Source organism: Onychostoma macrolepis, chromosome 19, assembly GCF_012432095.1.
Source record: "Onychostoma macrolepis isolate SWU-2019 chromosome 19, ASM1243209v1, whole genome shotgun sequence".
Taxonomy (NCBI): Eukaryota; Metazoa; Chordata; class Actinopteri; order Cypriniformes; family Cyprinidae; genus Onychostoma; species Onychostoma macrolepis.
In genome coordinates, this window is record NC_081173.1 from 22,654,212 (window position 1) to 22,677,302 (window position 23,091).

A 23,091-nucleotide genomic window follows, 5' to 3' on the forward strand; every position below is an offset into this window, starting at 1 on the left:
AACAATCCGGCAGGTTTGTTTACCCTTGTGGGTTCCAACGTAAACCACAAAGCCACGCCCTCTCATAAATATTCACCAATCAGCGGATTAGTGCGTTACACGCATTGCAAACCGCCACTCCCATCTCATGAATATTTAGTGAGAGGCTTGGGCTGCGTTCGTTTTTTGACAGGTAGCCGTAAACGGAAGCGGAAATTTCCGCTAGGCTCTGGAAAAGCCTCTCATCTTCTCTCCCGTTCATTCTCCCAAAAGGTTGGTATTTTAAAAATATATATGTATGTTTTTGTATCCATCAGTCAGAAATGTTGTCCTCGAGCTGACGCAAGATATTCTATGTAAACCTTTAGCTAAGGTGCAGCGCATGATCATGCCTTATTATCCTGCTTCTTTTTTTTATGGCGATGGCTCTTCTTTCACCAAACCAAAATCAGCTTTTGCAGGTGTCAGATTACAGTCAGGGAACGATCAGTATGATGCGGCAGTATCTCAGTTTATTGTAACGTTATATGACAGCGCACTAGTGCTGTAATTTCATGTTTGTTTTAGTGATTGTCATCATATGATGTCTTCAAGCACATATTACCTGAGAGGCGTTTGGTGTCTGCAGCATTGGTAAGATGTCTATCTGCCAAACTGTTAAATAAATCAATAAACATTTGGACCACAGAGCATTTGGCAAATATTCACAGCGCAGACTGGAGATTTGCTGCTGAAAATAGCATAAAATCTAGCATTATTTTGATGGCAGGATAATGCTGTTTGAAAAGATGTTGGCTGTTGATGTTGCTGTTACAAAAATACTCTATAGCTATTACAAGGTAAAAATGCTGTTGTAAATACCAGAGGGTAGCATATAAACGAATATATTTGTTGTCAGAATTTTTCAAAACGGTAGCTTATTACAGAGTTTGTCCACGTATTTATGATTTATAGGCCATAAAGGTACCATAGGGAAAAGCTCATGGACTGAAGTGCCTGTCAGCGATTTGAGAAACTCAGTCAACACCCATTCCTACATCCTTTATTTAGCAGGTAAGTGGAGCAAAATAAATAAATAAATGGCATTGCATATCCTTTTAATGTTGTTTACTTGTGTGTTTTGTTAACCTATTCATGATAGAATGGTGTATATTATGAGCTCTGATCAGGGTTTTTATAGTTAACTACTAAACAAAACAAAACAAAAAATAAACATTTGCTGAAATAAAATATATTTAAATATATTTTATTTTATGTCATCTAGTTGCCAATGCAACATTTCTCATTTTAATTTTGATAGACTAAAATAATTAAAACTAAAAGTGACATAAAATATTATAATTAAAATCAATAATACAAATAACAAAAATAAACGTTTAAATTTTAACTACAATTAAAATGAAAACAGAAAATCTTAAAAAATAATTCAAAATATTAATCAATTCTATAATAGTGTAATTATCCTGAAATTAGCCTGCTCTGACATATAATTTCTATTATAAATTGACTAATAACAGAAACAATAGTATCTGTTGCCATATTATAAAGGCTTTGTTTCCTAATTATCAAAGTTGGTAAACAATAATTGTGATATAAAAGAAGCAGTTTTTTAAGATCATGTTTGTTGTATAATATAATGTGCAATTTACAAGTTTTTCTTAAAAAGATCTAGGACAAAACCGCCATCATGACTCACTCAATGCTGCGACGACAACTGAAAAATCTTGTTCAGAATTTCTCTGAGGCAGAGGTCAAGGTGAGTTTCACTTGCTTTTTTATTGCACAGTTTATTCTCAGTCTTTTGTCATCTCTCTTAAGTCAACCCCATACATGTTTCAAGGTGACGCTATTGCATTAATTTTGTCACTTATATTTTATTTATTTTATTCAGTCATATACTGTCTATTATGCTTTTAAAACTAGTATATTAAACAGTATGGAACGATAAACATTTCTTACAGTCGTATGCTACATTGTGGTCACATGACCTCATGTTTTCTTTGCATATAAAATTGTGGAATCCACTGTTCAAATATTATGTTGTACATTTATCTGTTTATGAAACTCTTACCAATGAAATGAAGAGTATATATATAGTGAATTTTATACTCCCTGTATATAGAGTATATATAGTGAACCTTTATGTGTTGGATATGTTGTGTAGGTTCGAGAAGCGACTTCTAATGACCCCTGGGGGCCATCAAGCTCCCAGATGGCCGATATCTCGGATCTAACCTACAATGTGGTGGCCTGTAACGAGATTTTGGCCATGCTCTGGAAGCGTCTCAATGATGACAAGAATTGGAGGCACGTGTACAAGGTCAGTGAAGGAGAGAGATGAAGAGAACACTCTCCAGGTTTAAGGAACCAGATTATTTGCTTGCTTGCCTGCTCAGACTGATTGAATATTTATAGCAAGTGATCGTTTTTGTGACTATTACGCAGCTGATCATGTTACCTGATCAGTGGCTGGCTTTTTCCTGTCAGAAGGACCGTTGTTGCTGCCGCTGCAGTGTTTGATTAAGTGCAGGCAGGATTTTCCATTCAGCTTCACTGCCATGTTTCTTCTTCTGTTGTTTACTTACAGCTTTTGTTGTATTATTGAGAGAGAGAGATGTAGAAAGAGAGATTGAGTTACGCTTTATATTTAGTCATGTTTGCTAGTGGCTCATCACATAGAATTACATGGGCCAAAACATCCTAGTAACACCCTTTTCTTAATATTAGTATTTAAAGTGTAGTGGTTTTGGTTTTGATCAGCATTAGAGACTTCTCTCAAAAACATTAAAAACTACTGACCCCAAACTTGTACTGTATGTATTAAGGATTGTCAAAACACCTGATAGATCATGTTTTCTCGTTTCTTCTTCCACAGTCTTTAACTCTTCTCGAATATCTGTTGAAAACTGGCTCTGACCGCATCCCTCAACAGAGTGTGGAGAACATACACATTATCAAAATCCTAACAGAATACCGCTTCACAGACAAGGACGGAAAGGACCAGGTACTGCAAAATACTAGATTCTTCTGCACTCATTACATTAATAATGGCAGCTTGTCACTAATGGATTTACGCTTTGTAGGGGGTAAATGTGAGAGAAAAGGCTAAGATAGTGATGCTGCTGATTGAGGATGAGGAAAAGCGGAAAGAGGAGAGAGATTTTGCTATGAAGACAAAAGACAAGCTGACAAAGGCTCCCAATGGTAAGACTCACAAACCAAGAGCAATACAGATAAAAGGTATGGAGCTTTGTTTACAACTTGTTACACATCCATGGCCTGTAGCCAGAGATGGCCACAAATACATCAAAATGTATTAAAATAAAAATACAAAATACTGTGTGGGAAAATGTATTTAAATACAGTATTTTGTATTTTGAAAATGCATTTGAAATTGGACATCCAGTGAAGTAACACTATTAAGGCCTGTTTACACCAAGAACGATAATTATACAGATAACTATATTAGTGTATTCTAAGTATACAATGCAGTTGTGTCATCTGTCACTTTAAATGCTCAAGCTCTTTTAAGCAGAAATGATTCTGATTGGCTGTCAATGTTTTTATCATTCATCAATTTTTGTGCTGTTATGGTTATAGTTGTGCTATTCACTTAGATTTAGGATGTACTCACATTAAGGAACCTGATCCATGCTTGAGCGATTCACCCCCAAAGTCCAGTTCATTTCACAAGTGTGACTGCTCTGTACCGTGTCCAGTGCAGTCTGTTTAACTATGCCCTGGCCCGCTTGAAGAGGTGGCACGGGTGCGGTACACATGTAGTGTGATTGCTAACCGCACCGGAGCATGGAACAGTTAATTTACTATTTTTGTATGCGCTATTGTTATCATTATAACAGCAAAAGTCTTTATTACTACTTGGATATCACACTTTTCAATTAATTTAATTTCGAGTACATTTAGATTTATAATGGGTCTGGCTCAGACAGGTATTGTAGTTTGTGAATAAAGCTGCAAATTCCACCATTAACCTCAGCTGCCTCTGTAATAATCCTGTGATATCTGTCTGTTAGCGAAAGGACAATCATGCTTGGGCTTTAGTACAAGGCAGCTGTGCCTAGTGTGAGTATGCCCTTAGAACAATTTTTTTAACTTTATTATTAGCATAATAGTTATCTTTGTCTTGGATTGCACACACACACAGAAAGCTGCTTATTACTCATTTATCCAGTAATAAGATAGTTTCTTTATCGCTTTGACGTGTCAATAGCTCCTGCCCACTAAAAGCTCCACAGATATGTTTGCATACCACGATGATGTATAAATGATATAGAAAAAGTTCAATCAATTTACACTTTATATCATCGCCGACATATATATATTGTCATATCGCCATAGTAAGCAGTAATGAATAAAGTCTAATGAACACATTTGACTAGCTAGTTGATAAAACCAAAATCTTACCCACCCAAACCAAAAAAAAAACAAGACTGACTAGTGCTAATGCTATGTTCCCATTGCTAGTACTCTCTTTTTTTATCTGCTGGGACAGGTATGCTTTTTTCCCCACAAAAGCAAGATCACCTTGTTTTAATGTCATGCACATAGTAGTGCAATAACCATTTAAAACATTTTGTATCGTTTATACGCAGCAAAACAGCATGTATTTGACTGAAAATCCAGAATCATCAACAAGCTAACTATAAAGATAGCACTGTGAATGATGATATAGTTGTCAACAAATGGGATGCTACATTTTATTTAAAATGAAATATCTTAAATATCTACAATTTTGGCTTTAATAAGATTTTCCCAGGAAACCTGGCGTCCTCCACGATTCCTATTCTTTCCAACAGCAAAGCACTTGAATGAGACATGCTTGTAATCATGACTTCTAAAATTGAAAGTAGGAAATTTTGATAGCACATGAAGGCAGTATTATTCATTATTTCCTTACAGGAATCCAGAAAATTTCACGTCGTACAGCTGCAGCTCACATGCATGAAAGTGGCATGTTTGAACTAGTTGACACAGGAAACCAGCAGTCTAATAAAGAGGTTGATTTGGCAAAAATATTTTATGTATTTTGAAAATACAAAAATACTAAGATTAAATGTATTTAAATAAAAAATACATTAGATTTTTTTTCAAAGGTATTTAAATACATGTATTTGAAGTACTGCCCACCCCTGCCTGTAGCACAAAGCGAGATGAACAAACTCAAGAGTTGCAGAGTAAATTTTGAGTTGATAAAGTCAACTTGGTTTAGATCAGGTTCACTGGGCTCACAAAGTTCGATATAAACATTCTCTGTCAACTCAGAGTTTGTGATTAACTCTGGAGCGCGTGCACCTGAAAGTGTGACACATGCAGCAAACAGCCAATCACACAGAACGTGGAGAGCATCAGCAAAGCGTCCTTTGGATTCACTTCTTGCGAGAGTCAGCAATTCACTTTTCTGCTGAATATTGAAGGTGCGTTCATGCCATATCGTAATAACCGTAATTACAAGATACAAACTTGTAAAAAGCATTCACGTCCTCGTAGAACTTGTAATTACAACTTGTGAACTGGGAGTTGCACCTCATGCGGAACAAGCGAAAAATAGCGGCGCTTTCGAAGAAAGCTGCTCTAAAAAAGGAGAAAATAGATACATATGTAGATACTATAATGTACTATTATATAAAAACATATTATGTAAGTGTTCATACTGTAATTATTTTGTTGTTGTTTGTTTAGGTTAGCAATATTTATCGCCGTCATTAACAAACACACAACGGTTAGTAATTATATTTACCTGACGCGCTTTCTGTGTTCTGCAATCTGTAGTAGTAGCATACAAATGTAATGCAATGTGTTTTATAACTGCCAGTAACATTCTTTCACGTGATCATGGATCCATTTTGTTATATATATATGTATATATATATATATATATATATATATATATATGATTTAATAATGTAGCAGAAGAATGTGTGGGTGTCTACATTTGAACATAAATTCAGTGATTAAAAAAATGTTAATCAAAGATTACAATTTACATCTCTAAAATACAATTCATTAAATTTCTTATATTTTATAATTAATATGATATAACTGTAAGGATAGTCCACTGAACGGCAAGTTTAAGAACCCATGTGCAGTTTATTTACAAACGTGATCCAAAATACAAACACATTCCGAGACTTGACTTGACTACCAATCAGAACAGGACACAATGAAAAAGAGAACCAATAGCATGAATACATGAGGGCAAGGGAAGCATGACACAAACAGGGATCATGACTAAACTCCAAAATAAAAGACATGAAAACATGAATATGAAACAAAACCCAAAACCCCACATTACATATCCCCCCCCTCTAAGGGCGGCTCCAGGCACCCAAACAAAACCCAACAAGTCCAGGAGGGTGGTGGAGCGGAGGTGGAACAGGGGGAAGGGATGGCCATGGCGGAGCATACAGAGCAGGGAGCCATGGCGGAGCAGATGACCACCATGTCAGTAGAGCAAACAGGAGCAGAGATCCCCGCAGTGCAGGGCAAGGGCCAGGGCACCTCAGTCGGGGGGGCATTTAAATTCCTAGGTGGGGCACAAATCACGTTGAGTGGGAGTGGTGGGGGGGTTGTTGGTGATCTGTGATCGCGTGCAGTTGCTCGCGAAAGCGTGCCTTTCTTATGCGTGCTATTTTTTTCGATTCGAACACAAATCCCTTTCAGCAAGGAGCAGAGAGGATGGAAAGGGGTGCATACCCAACCCCAGAGCCCAGTTATATTATTAGCATTAATATAACATGAAAAGAGTTTGTAACCTTATTAAAGCACGGGTTGAAATGCAGTGAGTGAGTCTGGTAAATTGTGAATTAGCTGGAGAAACTGAGATGACCGTAACCCGCGTCTGCTCACAAATCGCTCTTGCTGTAGCCTACTTTGATAGGCTATACTGCTTCAAGTCAGATGCTGATTAATCTGATTAAATCGAACACAATTTTATGCGCTCTGTAGACGGTGCGCCCATGCTCCTCCAATTAATTATCCATTAACGGTTGAAATAAATAAGTTCGTAAAGGCACAAATTCTTTCTGAGGGGGCAATGCGAGTTACTGTCATTACCGTTAGTTACTACAGCCTACAGTTTGTTCGCTAGCTATGCCTTCGTCACGTAAATGTATAATACCTGGTTGCGACTTGGCATGAACAAACTAGACTCACTGACAGCAGGTTACAACATCAATACACGACCGGGAACAATGGCAACGAGATGACTACTTATAGCAAACAGTGCGGGTCACGTGAAAAGAACCAACCAATGAGAGACAGGACACACGACTATGACTACCAATCAGAACATGACACAATGAACGAGAGAACCAATAGCATGAATACATGAGGGCAAGGGAAGCATGACACAAACAGGGATCATGACTAAACTCCAAAATAAAAGACATGAAAATATGAACATGAAACAAAACCCCACGTTACAATAACAAAGCCCCTTTTTCCCCAATAGATGCCACAATACAATACTAAATTACAATACGAAAATTAAAATTACAATATGAGACATGAGTTCACTATTCATCGCTCTGATGATTTCTTGTCAGATATTGTTTCTTAACTGTAATTTACATTTACATTTACATTTATGCATTTAGCAGACGCTTTTATCCAAAGCGACTTACATTGCATTCAAGTTACAGTTTTTACATTTTATCAGCTCTAATTACAATGCGAGACGAGTACACTGTTCCTCACTATGATGATTTCTTGTCAGATATTGTTTCTTAACTCTAATCACAATGAGACATGAGTTCACTGTTCATCAACGATGATCGTTACGTCTTGCCAGATTTTTTTTTGAAGCATTGGGAAAAAAAGCACTTCAGCTGAACTTATTGACAGTCCTGCTTGATTTTCAGTGTCAATTTCTTCAACAAACAATGGACTTTGGCTGTAGAAGCAACATGATCAGGTGGTGTAACTGGTTTGTGTTTTTAAATTTATAATTATTATTATTTTTATTTTTTTTCCCAGCATCCTCCGCTACAGGACCAGAAAAAGAAAAGCCAGAGATCCCGCCATATACAGGGCTGCCCTCCCTGGACAACATCCCGTCAGTGGCTGACCTGACCGCCGCTATGGCCAAGAAGAAGGAGGAGCAGAAACGTCTGGAGGCCGAGAGGAAAGAGGCAGAGAGGCGGGTGAGACAGACTGATCAATTACTCCAAGAAACTTCATTAGAGTAATATTGAGTAAGATCATATTATCTGACCATTATCAAACTCTCCAAGCTTATATAATGGAAATTTGTGGATTCAGGCAAAGGAGGGTGACACAGAGCCAGATCTTTGGGAAAAAGCAGCGACAGCAGCACCTCCATCCAGCTCGGACCCCTGGGGAGCCCCATCTAACGAATCCAACGACCCGTGGGGGGCACCGTCTGATGAGGCGAAGGAATCCAGTCAAGTTAGCAATGATCCTTGGGGTGGATCTGCTGATGGGACAAACGGATCCACACCTGTATCCAATGATCCATGGGGAAGATCTGCCAGTGCCAAGAACGATTCTCCACCTGCTGCCAGTGACCCATGGGGCGACTCTGCTGGATTTTCAGAGGATAAAGCCCCGTCAACAAACATCCCTTGGGGGGCTCCAGCCGAAACTGCAAAAGACTCTGACGCAGCAACATCAGATCCTTGGGGGGCACCTGCAGATAGTGTACAGGATTCAGCACCTGCAACCTCTGACCCCTGGGGGGCGCCGTTAGAAGCATCATCAGCTACATCTGATCCATTTGGTGATGGTTCAAAAGCAGATAATGACCCTTGGGGCACAGCAGGTAAGAGAGTGACTGACTGAAGAACCAGGAAGGTACAACACACCTCGGTGTCCACTAATAATGAGCTTTTTATTGTCTGACTGAGAATCAGTGAACTTAAACAGTTGTGCAAAAGTTGGGTCAGTAATATATATATCTTTTTTTTATTCAGCAGGAATATTAATTTGGGCAAAATTGTTACAAAATACTTATTTCAAATGAATGCTGTTCTACTGAACTTTCTATTAATCAAAGAATCCTAAAAAATTATCATGGTTTCCACAGAAATATTAAGCATCACAACTGTTTTCAACATTTGATCATGTAATTCTTGAGAACCAAAGCGGCATATTAGAATGATTTCTGAATTATCATGGGACTCTAAAGAATGGAGTAATGATGCTGAAAATTCAGCTTTGCCATCACAGAAATAAATTACTTTTTAAAATACAAACAGTTTTTGCACTATTTTTTTATTAAAGTACTTGAAAAAATAATAATAATGCATTCTTAGTGAGCATATGAGACTTATTTCAAAAACATTATAAAATCTTACTGACCACAAACTTTTGAACAATAGTGTAATGTAGATTACAGCATGAATGAAACAGTATTTTGAGATGGCATTGTTGTATGTCAAAAAATGTATTTTCACACTTGCTATCTAATCATTGTATTACTTATTCCCAGCATCTTCAACTCCTACTGCAAATGACCCCTGGGGTGCCCCATCAGCTCCAACTGATGCTGTGACAACTGATGACCCTTTCGGTGATGGAGGCATATCAGATCCTTGGGGAGGTTCCTCTGAGAACGGTACTGTTGAAACAGGTTTTCCAAACATTTCCTGTTTGTTTCTACAGTCTCAAATCGTATTTTTCCTGTACTGGTCAATTTTGAACTAGTATTAACATGCTTGTTAGTTTACAAACCGGCTGAAATGGCAGGAGCTTTCTCAAAATCTCGAGCTCCCATCTAATCTACTTGCTGAGATTTTACAAAGTCTGCAATGTTCACGTCGTTGAATCTATTTGTTTAAGACACTTATAAACAAGACATCTTTCTCTTTGAGTTCTATCCCATTTCAGATTTCTCATCACTAAATAAAAATAGAGAACAAACTGTTGTTGTTGGGCTTAACTTTGATCTAATTTTGTTCTTTAGTGTTTTCTACTTTTAATATTTTCTTTTATCAGTTTTAATTCTCTAGTTTTTGTTTTATTTCTTTATTTATTTTCAATAATTTTTATACAAATAAAGTTAACACTACCTTGCAAAAGTTTGGGGTCGGAAAATTTTTAATGTTTTTGAAAGAAATTTCTTATCCTCACCAAGGCTGCATTTATTTGATCAAAAATACAGTTATCAACATAATATTATGAAATATTATTTCAATTTAAGATAAATGTTTTCAATTTTATTATATTTTAAAATTGTAATTTATTATTTGAATTATTACTCCAGCCTTCAATGTCACATGATCCTTCAGAAATCATTCTAATAAGCTGATTTAGTGCTCAGCAATCATGTTTTTTATTATAAATGTTGAAAACAGCTGTGCTGCCTAATATTTTTGTGGAAACCATTTTTTCTATTATTTGATGAATAGAAAGTTTAAAAGAACAGAAAATAAATTTTTATTTATTTTAAATTAAAATCTTTTGTAGCATTAGAAATGTCTTTACTGTCACTTTTAATGAATTTATTGCATCCTTGCTGAATAAAAATATTCTTGTCTTATTAGAAAAAAATCTTACGGACTCCAAACTTAACAAGGTAGTGTATAATATTAAATGAATTGTTTTTTTTTTTACAAAAGCAATGGTCATTTGAGTACTTTTCCCTCGTTTAAATAGAACAAGTCCATGCAGATGTTTGCCTAACAGTTTTTTCTATTGATAGGTGACACTGCTACAAAACCTGGTGTTGATACCAAAAAACCGGCATCGTTCCTTGGAGAAGGTGCTTCATTGGTGGACTTGGACTCTCTTATGTCAGTCAAGCCCAAACCTAAACAGCCCCCTCTCAACGCCATCCCCACCCAAAACGCCCCGGGTAAGGAGGGCTGAGAGAGAAAGAGAGACATTGACAATAAGAGCAACTGAGAAAGAGAGAGAGAGAGCACTGTATAGTATCTGTTTATTTTTGAGTGTTTGTGAAGCAGTGTTTTTCAAGCCTAGAGTTCATATAGTCATGTGGAACATAACCTGTACGTAGTTGATATAGATCCCATCTCAACCTTCTTTATCCCTGCTTCTATATGCTATCCAATTCCCTTCTCCCTTCCTCCCCATCACCCACCATCCCTTTTTGTTTGCACTTTCAACTGTCATCCTTCCCAGGAGTTTTGCCAGCCGCAGGCATGTCCTGGCCATTGGGCGGCAACGTGTCCAATGCAAGTGGTTCAACTGCACAGCCTTCAAACCCAAATTATTTTGGTTTTAACTCCATGTCACCCTGTTCCAGTGGCCTGTCCCCCCTAAACACAGCCTTTGGGGTGCCTGTCGCCCATATGGCATCTCCAACCCAGAATACAAGCCATTCAGCTTTGACAGTGTCCAGCATGGGATTTTCCATGGCTAACCCTAGAATGGTTCAACCCAGCACTGCAGGCACTCTTATTGGTGAGTTATCTCCTATGTCCCTCATAGGAACAGTTACCCAACAAGCTCCAGTTCTTCAGCGACCTCCATTGGTTTGGGGCACTGGAACTGGGGCGGCTGGGAAAGGCAATAGCATTTTTTGAGTTCTCCATTCAGCATCAATTGATCCCTAGCCTTCTCCTTTCCCCATCCCCTTCATCAATCCTAGTTGATTATGTGTGTGTATAAGTGTGTGCAAATATTTAAATATTAATGAGCAACGATATACTGTAAGTATATAAAACAATATACTTTATGTTTTGGGGAAAAAAGCATGCATACCTGGCCTTTCCAATATGATGGACTGAGAAATTGAAGCAGGTCGTTCTTAAAGGTTTTAGGAAAACTGTCATATCTACTGGAGCAGATTTTGGATATACACTGCTGTTCAAAAGATTGGGGTCAGTATTATACACTGCCACTCAAAAGTTTGGAATCAGTAAGATTTGTAATGTTTTTTAAAGAAGTTTCTTCTGCTCATTAAGGCTGTATCTATTTGATCAAAAATACAGAACAAAACTGTTATTTTGTGAAATATTATTGCAATTTAAAATAAGTTTTCTATTTTAATATACTTTAAAATATAATTTATTTCTGTGATCAAAGCTGAATTTTCAGCATCATTACTCCAGTCTTCAGTGTCATGGTTATTCTAATATGTTGATTTATAATCAATGTTGGAAACCGTTCTTCATATTTTTGGGGGGGACCTGTGATATTTTTTTTTTTTTTTTTTTTTTTTTAGGATTTTCTGATTAATAAAAAGTTAAAAAGAACAGCATTTATTTCAAAAAGAAATATTGTGTTATGATATACAATGCTATTCAAAAGTTTGGGGGGTTTTTTTCTTTTTTTTAAAGAAATTATTCAGGAGGGATGTGTTAAATGAACAAAAAGTCATAGTAAAGACTTATATTGTTAGAAACGATTTCTGTTTTGAACAAATGCTGCTCTTTTTAACTTTGTATTCATCAAAGAATCAAAGAAAAAAGTATCACATATTCCATAAAAACACAACAGTTTCAACACTCATCATAAATCAGCTTATTAGAATGATTTCTGAAGGATCATGTGACACTGAAGACTGGAGTAATGATGCTGAAAATTCTGCGCTGCATCACAGAAATAAATTCTATTTTAAAGTATATTAAAATAGGAAACCAGTATTATAAATTGCAATAAGATTTCACAATATTACTGTTTTTTCTGTATTTTTGATCGAATAAATACAGCCTTGATTAGCAGAAGAGACTCCCTTAAAAAACATAAAAAATCTAACCGATCACAAACTTTTGAGCGGCAGTGTATATATGATACTTTTGTTCGGCAAGGATGCATTTAATTGATCAAAAGTGATACATGGATACAAGAGATTCTTTCAAATAAATATTAATAAAATACTCTATTTCGTTTAAAATGAATGTTGTTCTTTTCTTTGTTCATCAAAGAATTTCGTCAAATAAAAAAATATTAAAAACAAAAATATTAAGCAGCACAGCCGGTTTCATCATTGATATTAATAAGAAATATTCTTTTTAATGAAATAAATGTAGCCTTGGTGAGCATAAGAGACAAAAACATTCAAATATCTCACAGTCCCCAGACAGATCTTTAAGCAGTAGTGTATGTTTCTCTGATAACGTAACTGAATAAACATCCAGCTTTAAAGAGTGAACAATCAGATGTTTATTCCCAAACCTACCTGAGTAACCAAGGAAGCCGCCATGTAAGAGACAAGGATATACTTTGGCATTTAATTTGTATAACCAGGATTGAGTATATTTGTTTTTGTTGTTGTTGTTTTTTATTTGCTTTCTATTGCATCACTGTCCGTAAAACTTCCGTAAACATTTTTTCTCACAGAATTATGCATATTGGAAAATCTAAATGTGGCTTATAGTGATTAATATGATAAGAGACATTCCAGTCATTAACATTTTTAATGCATTAGTTGGTTATGTCATATGAAGAGGTATGGGATGTATCAAAAATTTGAGGGTCCTAATACTTGACGACCACATTGCTTTTTACTTACTTGCTTATTGATTGATTGATTGATTGATTGATTTTACATGTTTGAATATGTTGTTTGGCTTGGAATGGATCTGTTCTGTGGTCAATATCAAAACAAATCTGCTGAAGGCAGCAAGTGACGATCATGCAAAATGTTTGTTAGCAATTGTTTACTGCAGTAAATTAACACTATAAGAGGATTGGTGAAGAGAAGTATACAATTTTGAATACTGATTTAAAGATGTAAAATGGTTAATTAAGATGCATCTTCATCAGACCATTTTATTTTTATTAGTGTAGTTTTTATTTATTTATTTATTTATTTCAGACTTTTGTTTTGGTCCTGATATTTATGTCATTCTGTCAGAATTCTACTGCTATTCTGTCAATGAAGAAGCTATTGGAAGATAAGCAAAATCATCACAATTAGAATTAAAAATGTATGAGGTATTGACTATAATTATAGGTTCAGTTACAGTTTTATTTTTTATGATGAATATATTTATTTATTTATTTATTTATTTATTTAATCAGCTATGGTAAACCTGTGGTGTTACCTGTGAAAGTGCACAATTCAAGAATAAAGTGACAAGATCATTGAAAAGTGTATCCTTCATTCTAATGGCTTTATTATTTATGTTATGGCATGTTCGAGGTTCAATATAATATTTAAATTTAATTAGCAGACACTTTTATCCAAAAGTGGCTTTAAAAATAGACAAAGCTTTACAGTTTTTATACAGGAGCCTGTGTAAGCGCATGTCGATTATGCACAGAAAATAATTCTGAAAACCTTGAGGAAGAGCCCAGCTGAGTTATGCCATTGCACTACTGTGGTTTAAACAGCAGAGGGATCATTACATTAACCGAAAGTGCTGGAATATAAGTCCAGACCCACCACTGTGTTCATAAAGATGCAAAGGCTTGCGGCTAAGGTTTCAGAAAAGATTTTTGTAATTGCTAAATTATTCAGGCAAACTGCATTATTGCGAAGTCATTTCTTGGCACTGAACCTGCAACAACTGGGTTAGCAGCGCATATTCTTTTAACCATTGAGCTACTGTATCCCTTAAACGATGAAAAAAGAAAGCATTTTTTGGCATTGCTGTAGTTAAATCGCTTAGTTTTGGGTGCAGTCCAGGACAATACAATGTAATCTGTAAAGCTCTTAAGATTATAGAAAGGACAAAGGAAGGAATGCTTAGGAATACTTGACACTGTGTACATCTAAAGAGAACCATTTAATTCAACAGTCTCGCATGGAGGAGATGATTGTATCCTGGTTGTAGGCGAAGAGAGAGAGATTTAAATGGAACTATAGAAAGAGGCAGAATCGAAGGAACAGATGGACTTGGGCGGATTAAGTGAAATCTGGGTGGGTTTGTCATAAACATTCACTCGAGATTGAGAATGAATAAAAGAAAACACACAGTGAGAGACAGTGAGATAGTAAATGTGAAACAGAGGTGAAGTGTCTTTACGGCTGAAGGTGGGTTGCATTTCCTTTTTTCTGTCTATATTATATTTTTTAATAGTGCGTCAAATATTTTTTAGTAAATGTAATACCAGTTTGACAACTTTTATGTGTGTGCATTTTGCCTTTACTTTATAACAGTTATAAAAAAATGTATAGAAGTGGCATATATGCACCACATATATCTGCAAATATGCTGATGTAATGCAAATGTTTCTTTTTAATATTCTGATATATATATTTATTTATTTTTTAAATTATAATATGTAAATGATTACATTTATAGCTCAGACTCAAAGATCTGTAATCTATTTCATAATACTTAATCTGTTTTAATACAGTTTGTTGCTTAGGTGTCTGGGGGGCTCTGGACAGACCAGGAGAGACAGATGTAACTTTCTTCCACAGATCATGAAGAGATCATGAAGGATTACAAAGAAAGGATTACAAAGAAATGGATGTTGTTGATTAAGACGCATAAGAACGAAATTCTCAGAAAATCTTCGTAAATCTCTCCAAGAAAGAGCCCAGGTGAGAGATGGGTAAAATCAAAGAGAAAAACAAGGTCATTCTTGATTGACTGCACAACTAAAGACCAATTTCATCTATGTGCTGAGCTGAAGAACACATCTGGGAAACACCTCTGAATATTCAGTATGAAGATTCATGATCATCAGCCTCATCTCCATTGACTTTGAGGACGTATTGGCCACATTTGTTGGTCGTAGACAAAGGGAACATGTTTAACACCACCTGAGCCATTTCTGCATTTCACCCAAGACATTTTTATATGGAAACCTAAGGCACTGGCAAGTGTTTTCACATGCTCACATCTGTCTAATTTCCTTTAAATCCTCTGTTCATCATCTCACTTCCATTGACCTTTAATTCTGCCTTTGCATCTTCAATTTCTATTTGTTTCCACTCATATAAACTCCTCCTCTCTGACTTTTGACATTGGTCTGCCACTTCATTTCTTCTAGGTTTAGTAATCTTGCTTTCCTGTACACAACTGACCACATTTATGTTGCTCTTCCCTTTCCCTTGCCTCATCTTGACGAACTGTAATTTCATCTGTAGGTTGATACACACACAAAGCTTCTTTCTTAGTATCTGAATGTTGTCTTTTCTTTGTTAATTGCAGCATCAGGTCCTGTCTGTATCATTCCACCATGTTGGAGCATTTGTCCCGCAGGAATCGGTCCTTGCTGTCTCTATCGCTGACCTCTCTGGCCCTAGCGCTCTCTGTTTTGGCCTTTTGTACCTCATACTGGTGCGAGGGGACACATAAAGTGGTCAAACCTCTCTGTCTGTCGCCGGTCAAAATGAAGAACTGCGGACAGAACAACAGCCAGCCTTATACAACTGGTAAGAAGTGTAACTACACTCTTAAAATAAAGATTAGAAAAGGAGGGTTTCACAGCGAAGCTTTTTGGTTCTTCTCAGTGGAACCTCTCAGTGAACAGTTCTTAAATGAAATATCTTTTCTTAGTTTTATTAACATATTATCTAAAGAACACTTTCTCAAAGTTTCCATGGAACCAGAGATGCCTATACAGAAACTTTATTTTTAGGAGTGTGCACTGTAAAACAATTCAAGCCCAACTTTAAATGTAAAAGTTAGCCTGTTGCATTCATTTTTAGGGAAAATCAAAATTGCATCCTGCAGGGATTTATTGCACTTTTTTTTTTTTTTTTTTACAGAAATAATTGTGAAAAGTTCAAACGAATACAGCCAACAATTGCTAACAAACTAAAATTTGGATATTTAATTTATTATTCATAAAATTCTACTGACAAAACCCATAATGTATAGCTAATTTCCTTTTGAACAAACAGTCTACACTCATCTACGTTTAGATATAAACCACATGTGTTAGATTCTCAAAAAAAGAACTGACTCATCAGAGCCTTTTGTTCGGGAATGGTACTTACCTGTTCACGATGTATTGTTTGATTCACTAAAAATAATCTGTTCATTCATTCAAGAGTCATATATTTTGCATTCCGTGTTTTTGATTCACTAAAAGAACAGGTTCACAAGATTCATTTGCTTTGGAATACAAATGGACTGATCACGATGTTTGTTCGCTAGTATATGGAAGCCCGTTCCCGCCACTGAATAAAAAATAAAAAATAATTGTGACTTTTTACTTGCAATTGCAAGTTTACATCATTCTGACTTTTTTTTAGAATTGCGTCATATAAACTCGCAATTCTGACTTTTTTTCTCAGAATTGTGATATAAGTTGTGAGAACTAAAGTCAGCATTGCGAGATGTAAATTGGCAAATTGTGAGAAAAAAGTTTGAATTTTTTTATTCAGTGGTGGATGCGGACTTCCATACTATTAAGATTGGATGCGGTGTTGAATAAATCTGTCAGGGTATTTTAGTACAACATTGTGCTTGCGTCGAAAGGAATACACATGCGAGAACCTGTAACAAAACCGAACATCATTCTGTTCTGGTAATTCTTTTAAAGAAATTGGCTGTGAATAAGCTCCCAGTCCTAATCATTGCATAACAGACTTGACTAACATTTGGTAAGAAGTGTAGAGTACAGCCTGTTTACAGATACAGATGTGTTCTTTCGTAAAACTACTCATAACCACAGTAAAAAAACCACAACAAAAAAATAACAATCCTCTGAAAATAACCTACTGCACTTTCAAACTGTAAAGATCAGAGATTTACAGGTCAGTACTTGCTGTAGTGTAATCCTCCAGGTCAGACCTCTACAAATCTAATAGATCGTTTTAGCCCCTTACACTGAGGGAGATTATCACTAAATCTGAACATTATGAAGGATTCAAAATGAAAGGTTTTGCTTCAGATTAAGTGAACAATTACATGATTATAAGAGATATCTTGGAAAACACAGCTATCAGTGTCAATTGCACAATTATAGTCAAAAGCAAAAATGATAGTATGTGTGTTTATAATCGTACAGAATAGATTTGGCGCATTCAATCAGTCTATTTTTATTTCTCATTGTTCTTTTATTCAGTTCTCCAGTCTTCTCCACTCAATTCTTCCTCTTTCCACAGAGGTCCCAACAGCAGACCCCAGGAAACCAGACTCCAATGTGACAATGTCCCCCAAGCAGAAGGAGGAACTGGCCCGTATGAGAGCCAAAAATCTGGCAAATGCAGTTCACTACATTTGGGAGACGGGTGAAGACAAATACATGCTGCGCTACTTTCACACTGGCTTCTGGTTGTCCTGTGAGAAACACACTGACGGTGCGGGTGAGGGCAAATGGTTCAGTATACTTCTTTCTGATATCTGTTAGCTTTTAATGATGATGTTAAGTGATAAATCTTCAAAATTCACTTTTATTGACAGTTATTTTGCACCTGTTTCGCTGGATACTTCATATAAAATTCCAATGAATGGAATTCAATTCGGGTTCAAAGAAAATTAGTAAAACACACTTTTAACACATAAAGCCACACATATGGCCAACTGTCAAAGCTTTTTCTTGATACCAATGTCCTGATTCAGTCCCTTTGAACATCTGTTTCCTGTTGTGGCCTTTCTTAACTCTTATTTAACTGCCATGGGGTCACCCCAGTTCTCAACATCTGCTACAAGACATGGCTGCAAGTTTCTTAAGTTACGTAATGCACATCACTGTTTTTAAAGTGAGATAGATAGATAGATAGATAGATAGATAGATAGATAGATAGATAGATAGATAGATAGATAGATAGATTCCTCAAGAAACATTTGGCAAAGACTGTGCCTATTCTTCACAGGTGAGAAATGTCGGAGCTTCATTGAACTGACCCCTGGAGAAACACAAGGTGAGATGTTTATGAGCTATAGATACAGAAATTGGCACGAAATAGCTCATTTCTGATTCTGTTTCATATCCTGTAGGAGTTCTGTGGCTCTCAGTGATATCAGAATTTGCATACATCAGCCTTCTGGCGATGGGTTTTCTTCTGATGTGGGTGGAATTGCTGCTCTTGTGTCTGAATAAGGACATGTATGCACTCAAGATCAATGCTTTTGCTGCCATCTGTACCGTGCTGTCTGGTGAGTTTCTGAGAGTTTCAGGAAAAAATATGGTTTTTCATCAGTATGTAACCGAGACAAACAGGGAGAACAATATATTTTCTACATTTCAGGTATGATGGGAATGGTGGCACATATGATGTATACAACAGTATTTCAGATGACTGTCAGCATTGGGCCCAAAGACTGGAGACCTCAGACATGGGACTACGGCTGGTCATTTGCGTAAGTCTCCATCTTTCTCTAATCCACCTCCTTTCTTTCTTTGTTTCTTTCTTTGTTTGTTTGTTTTTCTTTCTTTTTTTATTTTCTTTCTTTCTTTCTTTCTTTCTTTCTTTCTCTCAAATACCATGCAATGTACAGTGGTCTCCAAAAATCAGAGATAACATTGATAATCTGGGCTTCATTACAGAATTTGAAGCTGCAGTCTTTTGATAGTCTTTTGGATAATTTTTATAATCTATTTTTAAAATGAATAATTAATGTGTGTGTGTGTGTGTGTGTGTGTATATATATATATATATATATATATATATATATATATATATATATATATATATATATATAAATATTAAATGTTATTCTGACAGTATACATTATTTGCCAAGTGGTTTTAGACCCCACTGTATAATACAAAAAAATTTTTACATGTTTATTTTGATATATAAAATACCCTACTATTCAAAAGTTTGGGGTCAGTAAGATTAGTGTGTTTGTACCTACTTAACCATATTTTGGGGACAGATTCGTACCTAAAAGTGAGCAAAACCTGACAAAATCTCCAAAAACCTCCCTTTGGAGACATCCTCGTTTGTAAAACTGGTATAAAAATAAACAAAGTTGTTGTTTTTTGGGGGGGGTTTTTTAAATTGTAAAAATTCAGGAAGTTTGCTGAAGGTTAGGTTTTGGTTAGAAAATGTATAACTATATATTAAATATTTAAAAACAATAGAAGTCTATGTAATGCCCCCATTTAGATTAAGCAAATGTGTGCGTTTATAATACATTTATTCAGCAGGACACATTAAATAGATTAAAACATAAAGACATTTACATAGTTACAAAAGATTTCAATTTAAAATAAATGCTGTTCTTTTAAACTTTCTAATCATCAAAGAATCCTGAAAAATGTATCAGTTTCCACAAAAATTTTAGGCGGCACAACTGTTTTCAACATTGATAATAAAAAGATATCTTTCTTGAGCACCAAATATTGAAATGATTTCTGAAGGTTCATCTGACACTAAAGACTGGAGTAATAGATGTAATAAAATTCAGCTTTGCATCATAGGAATAAATTACTTTTTAAAATATATTAAAATATAAAACACTTACAATATAGAATAATATTTCACAATATTAGTGTTTTTAAATGAATGCAGTCTTGGTGAAAATAAGAGACTTCTTTCAAAAACATTACAAAATCTTACCAACCCCAAACTTTTGAATGGTAGTGTTAAGTCAAATGATTGCAAGATAAGTCAAATCATTTGAAACATTGGTGCTTCTTCCACAGCATGGCGTGGATCTCCTTCAGCTGTTGCATGGCAGCAGCTGTATTCACCTTGAACTCCTACACCAAAACTCTGATTGAGATGAAGCACCGTGCCCGGATCCGTCTGGAAGAGGCCCGTGCTGCCAGCCATGCACCACCCTATGATGAGGTCATCACCACCGGCGGTGGGAGCCTCTACTCCGTCAGCCGTCTGGTTCAGCAATGCCAGAAGGGTGCGTTTATCGACACCACATGGAGCCACAGGGATGAAGTGACTGATGGGGGTATGGTGGGGGCAAAGAGTCCTCATGGACTGGTACTGGTGGGGGGGTGCGGGAGAGAGGGATGCGAAGACTGTGAGAGAGAAATCGATGAGGTGGAGGATGCATTAGAGAGGGAAGGGAATGATGAAATGTGTTGAGGAGAACACCTTCGGGACGTCCTTCATAATCAGCAGTATCAGTGACCACGTTTACATTCATAACATTTTCTAATTTAGATCTATATTTTGGTTAGGCCTTTAAAAAAGAAGTTTATATGCACTGCAGGTGTTGAAATATCCCTGTATTCATGTAATCACCATAATAGACTTGATCTTGACATTTTATTGTAAGTACAACCCGAATTCCGGAAATGTTGGCACATTTTTTTAAATTTGAATAAAATGTAAAGTAAAAGACTTTCAAATCACTTGAGCTAATATTTTATTCACAATAGAACATAGAGAACATAACACGTTTAAACGGAGAAATTTTACACTTATCCACTAAATGAGCTCATTTCAAATTTGATGCCTGCTACAGGTCTCAAAAAAGTTGGCACGGGGGCAGCAAAGGACTGAAAAAGCAAGAAATTTTGAAAAGATTCAGCTAGGAGAACATCTAGCAACTAATTAAGTTAATTGACATCAGGTCTGTAACATGATTAGCTATAAAAGGGATGTCATAGAGAGGTAGAGTCTCTCAGAAGTAAAGATGGGCAGAGGCTCTCCAATCTGTGAAAGAGTGCGTAAAAAGATTGTGGAATACTTTAAAAACAATGTTCCTCAATGTCAAATTGCAAAGGCTTTGCAAATCTCATCATCTACAGTGCATAACATCATCAAAAGATTCAGAGAAACTGGAGAAATCTCTGTGTGTGAGGGACAAGGCCGAAGACTTTTGTTGGATGCCCGTGGTCTTCGGGCCCTCAGACGACACTGCATCACTCATCGGCGTGATTGTGTCATTGACATTACGAAATGGGCCCAGGAATACTTCCAGAATCCACTGTCTGTAAACACAATCCGCCGCGCTATCTGCAGATGCCAACTAAAGCTCTATCATGCAAAAAGGAAGCCATATGTGAATATGGTCCACAAGTGCCAAGTGTGGGCCAAGGCTCATTTAAAATGGACTGTTTCAAAGTGGAAAAGTGTTCTATGGTCAGACAAGTCCAAATTTGATATTCTAGTTGGAAAACACGGACGCCTTGTCCTACGGGCTAAAGAGGAGGGAGAACTTCCAGCGTGTTATCAGCGTTCAGTTCAAAAGCCAGCATCTCTGATGGTATGGGGATTCATAAGTGCATACGGTATGGGCAGCTTGCATGTTTTCGAAGGCACTATGAATGCTGAAAGGTATATAAATGTTTTAGAGCAACATATGCTCTCCTCCAGATGACGTCTATTTCAGGGAAGGCCTTGTGTATTTCAGCAAGACAATGCAAAACCACATACTGCAGCTATTACAACAGCATGGCTTCATAGTAGAAGAGTCCGGGTGCTGAATTGGCCTGCCTGCAGTCCTATAGAGAACCTATAGAGAACATTTGGTGCATCATTAAATGAAAAATACGTCAAAGACGATCACGAACTCAGCAGCAGCTGGAAACCTATCAGGCAAGAATGGGATCAAATTCCAACACCAAAACTCCAGAAACTCATAACCTCGATGCCCAGACATCTTCAAACTGTTTTGAAAAGAAGAGGAGATGCTACACCATGGTAAACATAGCCAACTATTTTGAGACCTGTAGCAGGCATCAAATTTAAAATGAGCTCATTTTGTGCATAAAATAGTAAAATTTCTCAGTTTAAACATTTATGTTCTCTGTGTTCTATTGTGAATAAAATATTGCCTCATGTGATTTGAAATTCTTTTAGCTTTAATTTTATTCAAATAAAAAAAATGTCCCAACATTTTCTAAATTCAGGTTGTAGTTTTGGACTGTACTTTTATTATTCAATGTCAATCATGTCCTACACGCAAGAATGGGAACCTTTGTGTCAATTTGAAATGTAGGTCTTGATGTTTCTTTCACTGTTTGTACAATAATAGTAAAAAAAAAAAAAAAAAAAAAATGTCTTTGATTCAAAAATGTTTGTTCACATAATGATTTAGATTTAGAATTGAGTTTGCACTTTCAATTTAGTTTGGATCACGTCTGGCTCTCTAGGTTGTGTCAGTCTGTACAATCATTCCTCACTTCATTATATTTTGGGCTTTCAATAAAATCACCAAGCACAGTATATAAAATAATCTGAATATACAACAAGATGGACAGATTACAAAAAAACAGGAATACCAGCAGCTCTAGACAGATGCTTTCAAAAGCTGGACAGAAGATTATGTGAATAATCTCCCCCGTAAGAGACAGAGATAAAGTGAGAGATGGAGAGAATGAGAAACGGTAAGAAAGAATAACAAA

The 23,091-nt window shown here is 36.2% G+C and overlaps 2 protein-coding genes across 5 annotated transcripts; both read left to right on the top strand.

The window, feature by feature from the left end:
- The first annotated feature begins 152 nt into the window (after positions 1-152).
- Positions 153-14,001, top strand: epn1b (epsin 1b). 3 transcript variants are annotated; one of them, XM_058752574.1, is made up of 12 exons: positions 153-252; positions 934-1,032; positions 1,646-1,735; positions 2,144-2,299; positions 2,855-2,983; positions 3,063-3,183; positions 7,975-8,141; positions 8,260-8,779; positions 9,449-9,574; positions 10,503-10,534; positions 10,661-10,813; positions 11,101-11,370. In XM_058752574.1, exons 3-12 carry the CDS (start codon positions 1,667-1,669, stop codon positions 11,239-11,241), a joined length of 1,614 nt encoding a protein of 537 aa, XP_058608557.1. In that variant the 5' UTR covers positions 153-252; positions 934-1,032; positions 1,646-1,666; the 3' UTR covers positions 11,242-11,370. The 3 variants fall into 3 exon arrangements, with proteins under 3 accessions (XP_058608557.1, XP_058608555.1, XP_058608556.1); XM_058752572.1 differs by lacking the exon at positions 10,503-10,534 and having other exon boundaries at positions 11,101-14,001; XM_058752573.1 differs by having other exon boundaries at positions 10,661-11,243.
- A 438-nt stretch (positions 14,002-14,439) lies between these two features.
- On the top strand, positions 14,440-20,826 carry si:ch211-232m10.6 (uncharacterized protein LOC572203 homolog). Of its 2 annotated transcripts, XM_058753813.1 has the most exons (8): positions 14,440-14,788; positions 15,229-15,696; positions 16,032-16,255; positions 17,936-18,136; positions 18,647-18,694; positions 18,771-18,929; positions 19,022-19,133; positions 20,425-20,826. In XM_058753813.1, exons 3-8 carry the CDS (start codon positions 16,060-16,062, stop codon positions 20,822-20,824), a joined length of 1,116 nt encoding a protein of 371 aa, XP_058609796.1. In that variant the 5' UTR covers positions 14,440-14,788; positions 15,229-15,696; positions 16,032-16,059; the 3' UTR covers positions 20,825-20,826. The 2 variants fall into 2 exon arrangements, with proteins under 2 accessions (XP_058609796.1, XP_058609797.1); XM_058753814.1 differs by lacking the exon at positions 14,440-14,788 and having other exon boundaries at positions 15,195-15,696; positions 17,936-18,130.
- Positions 20,827-23,091: the final 2,265 nt, after the last annotated feature.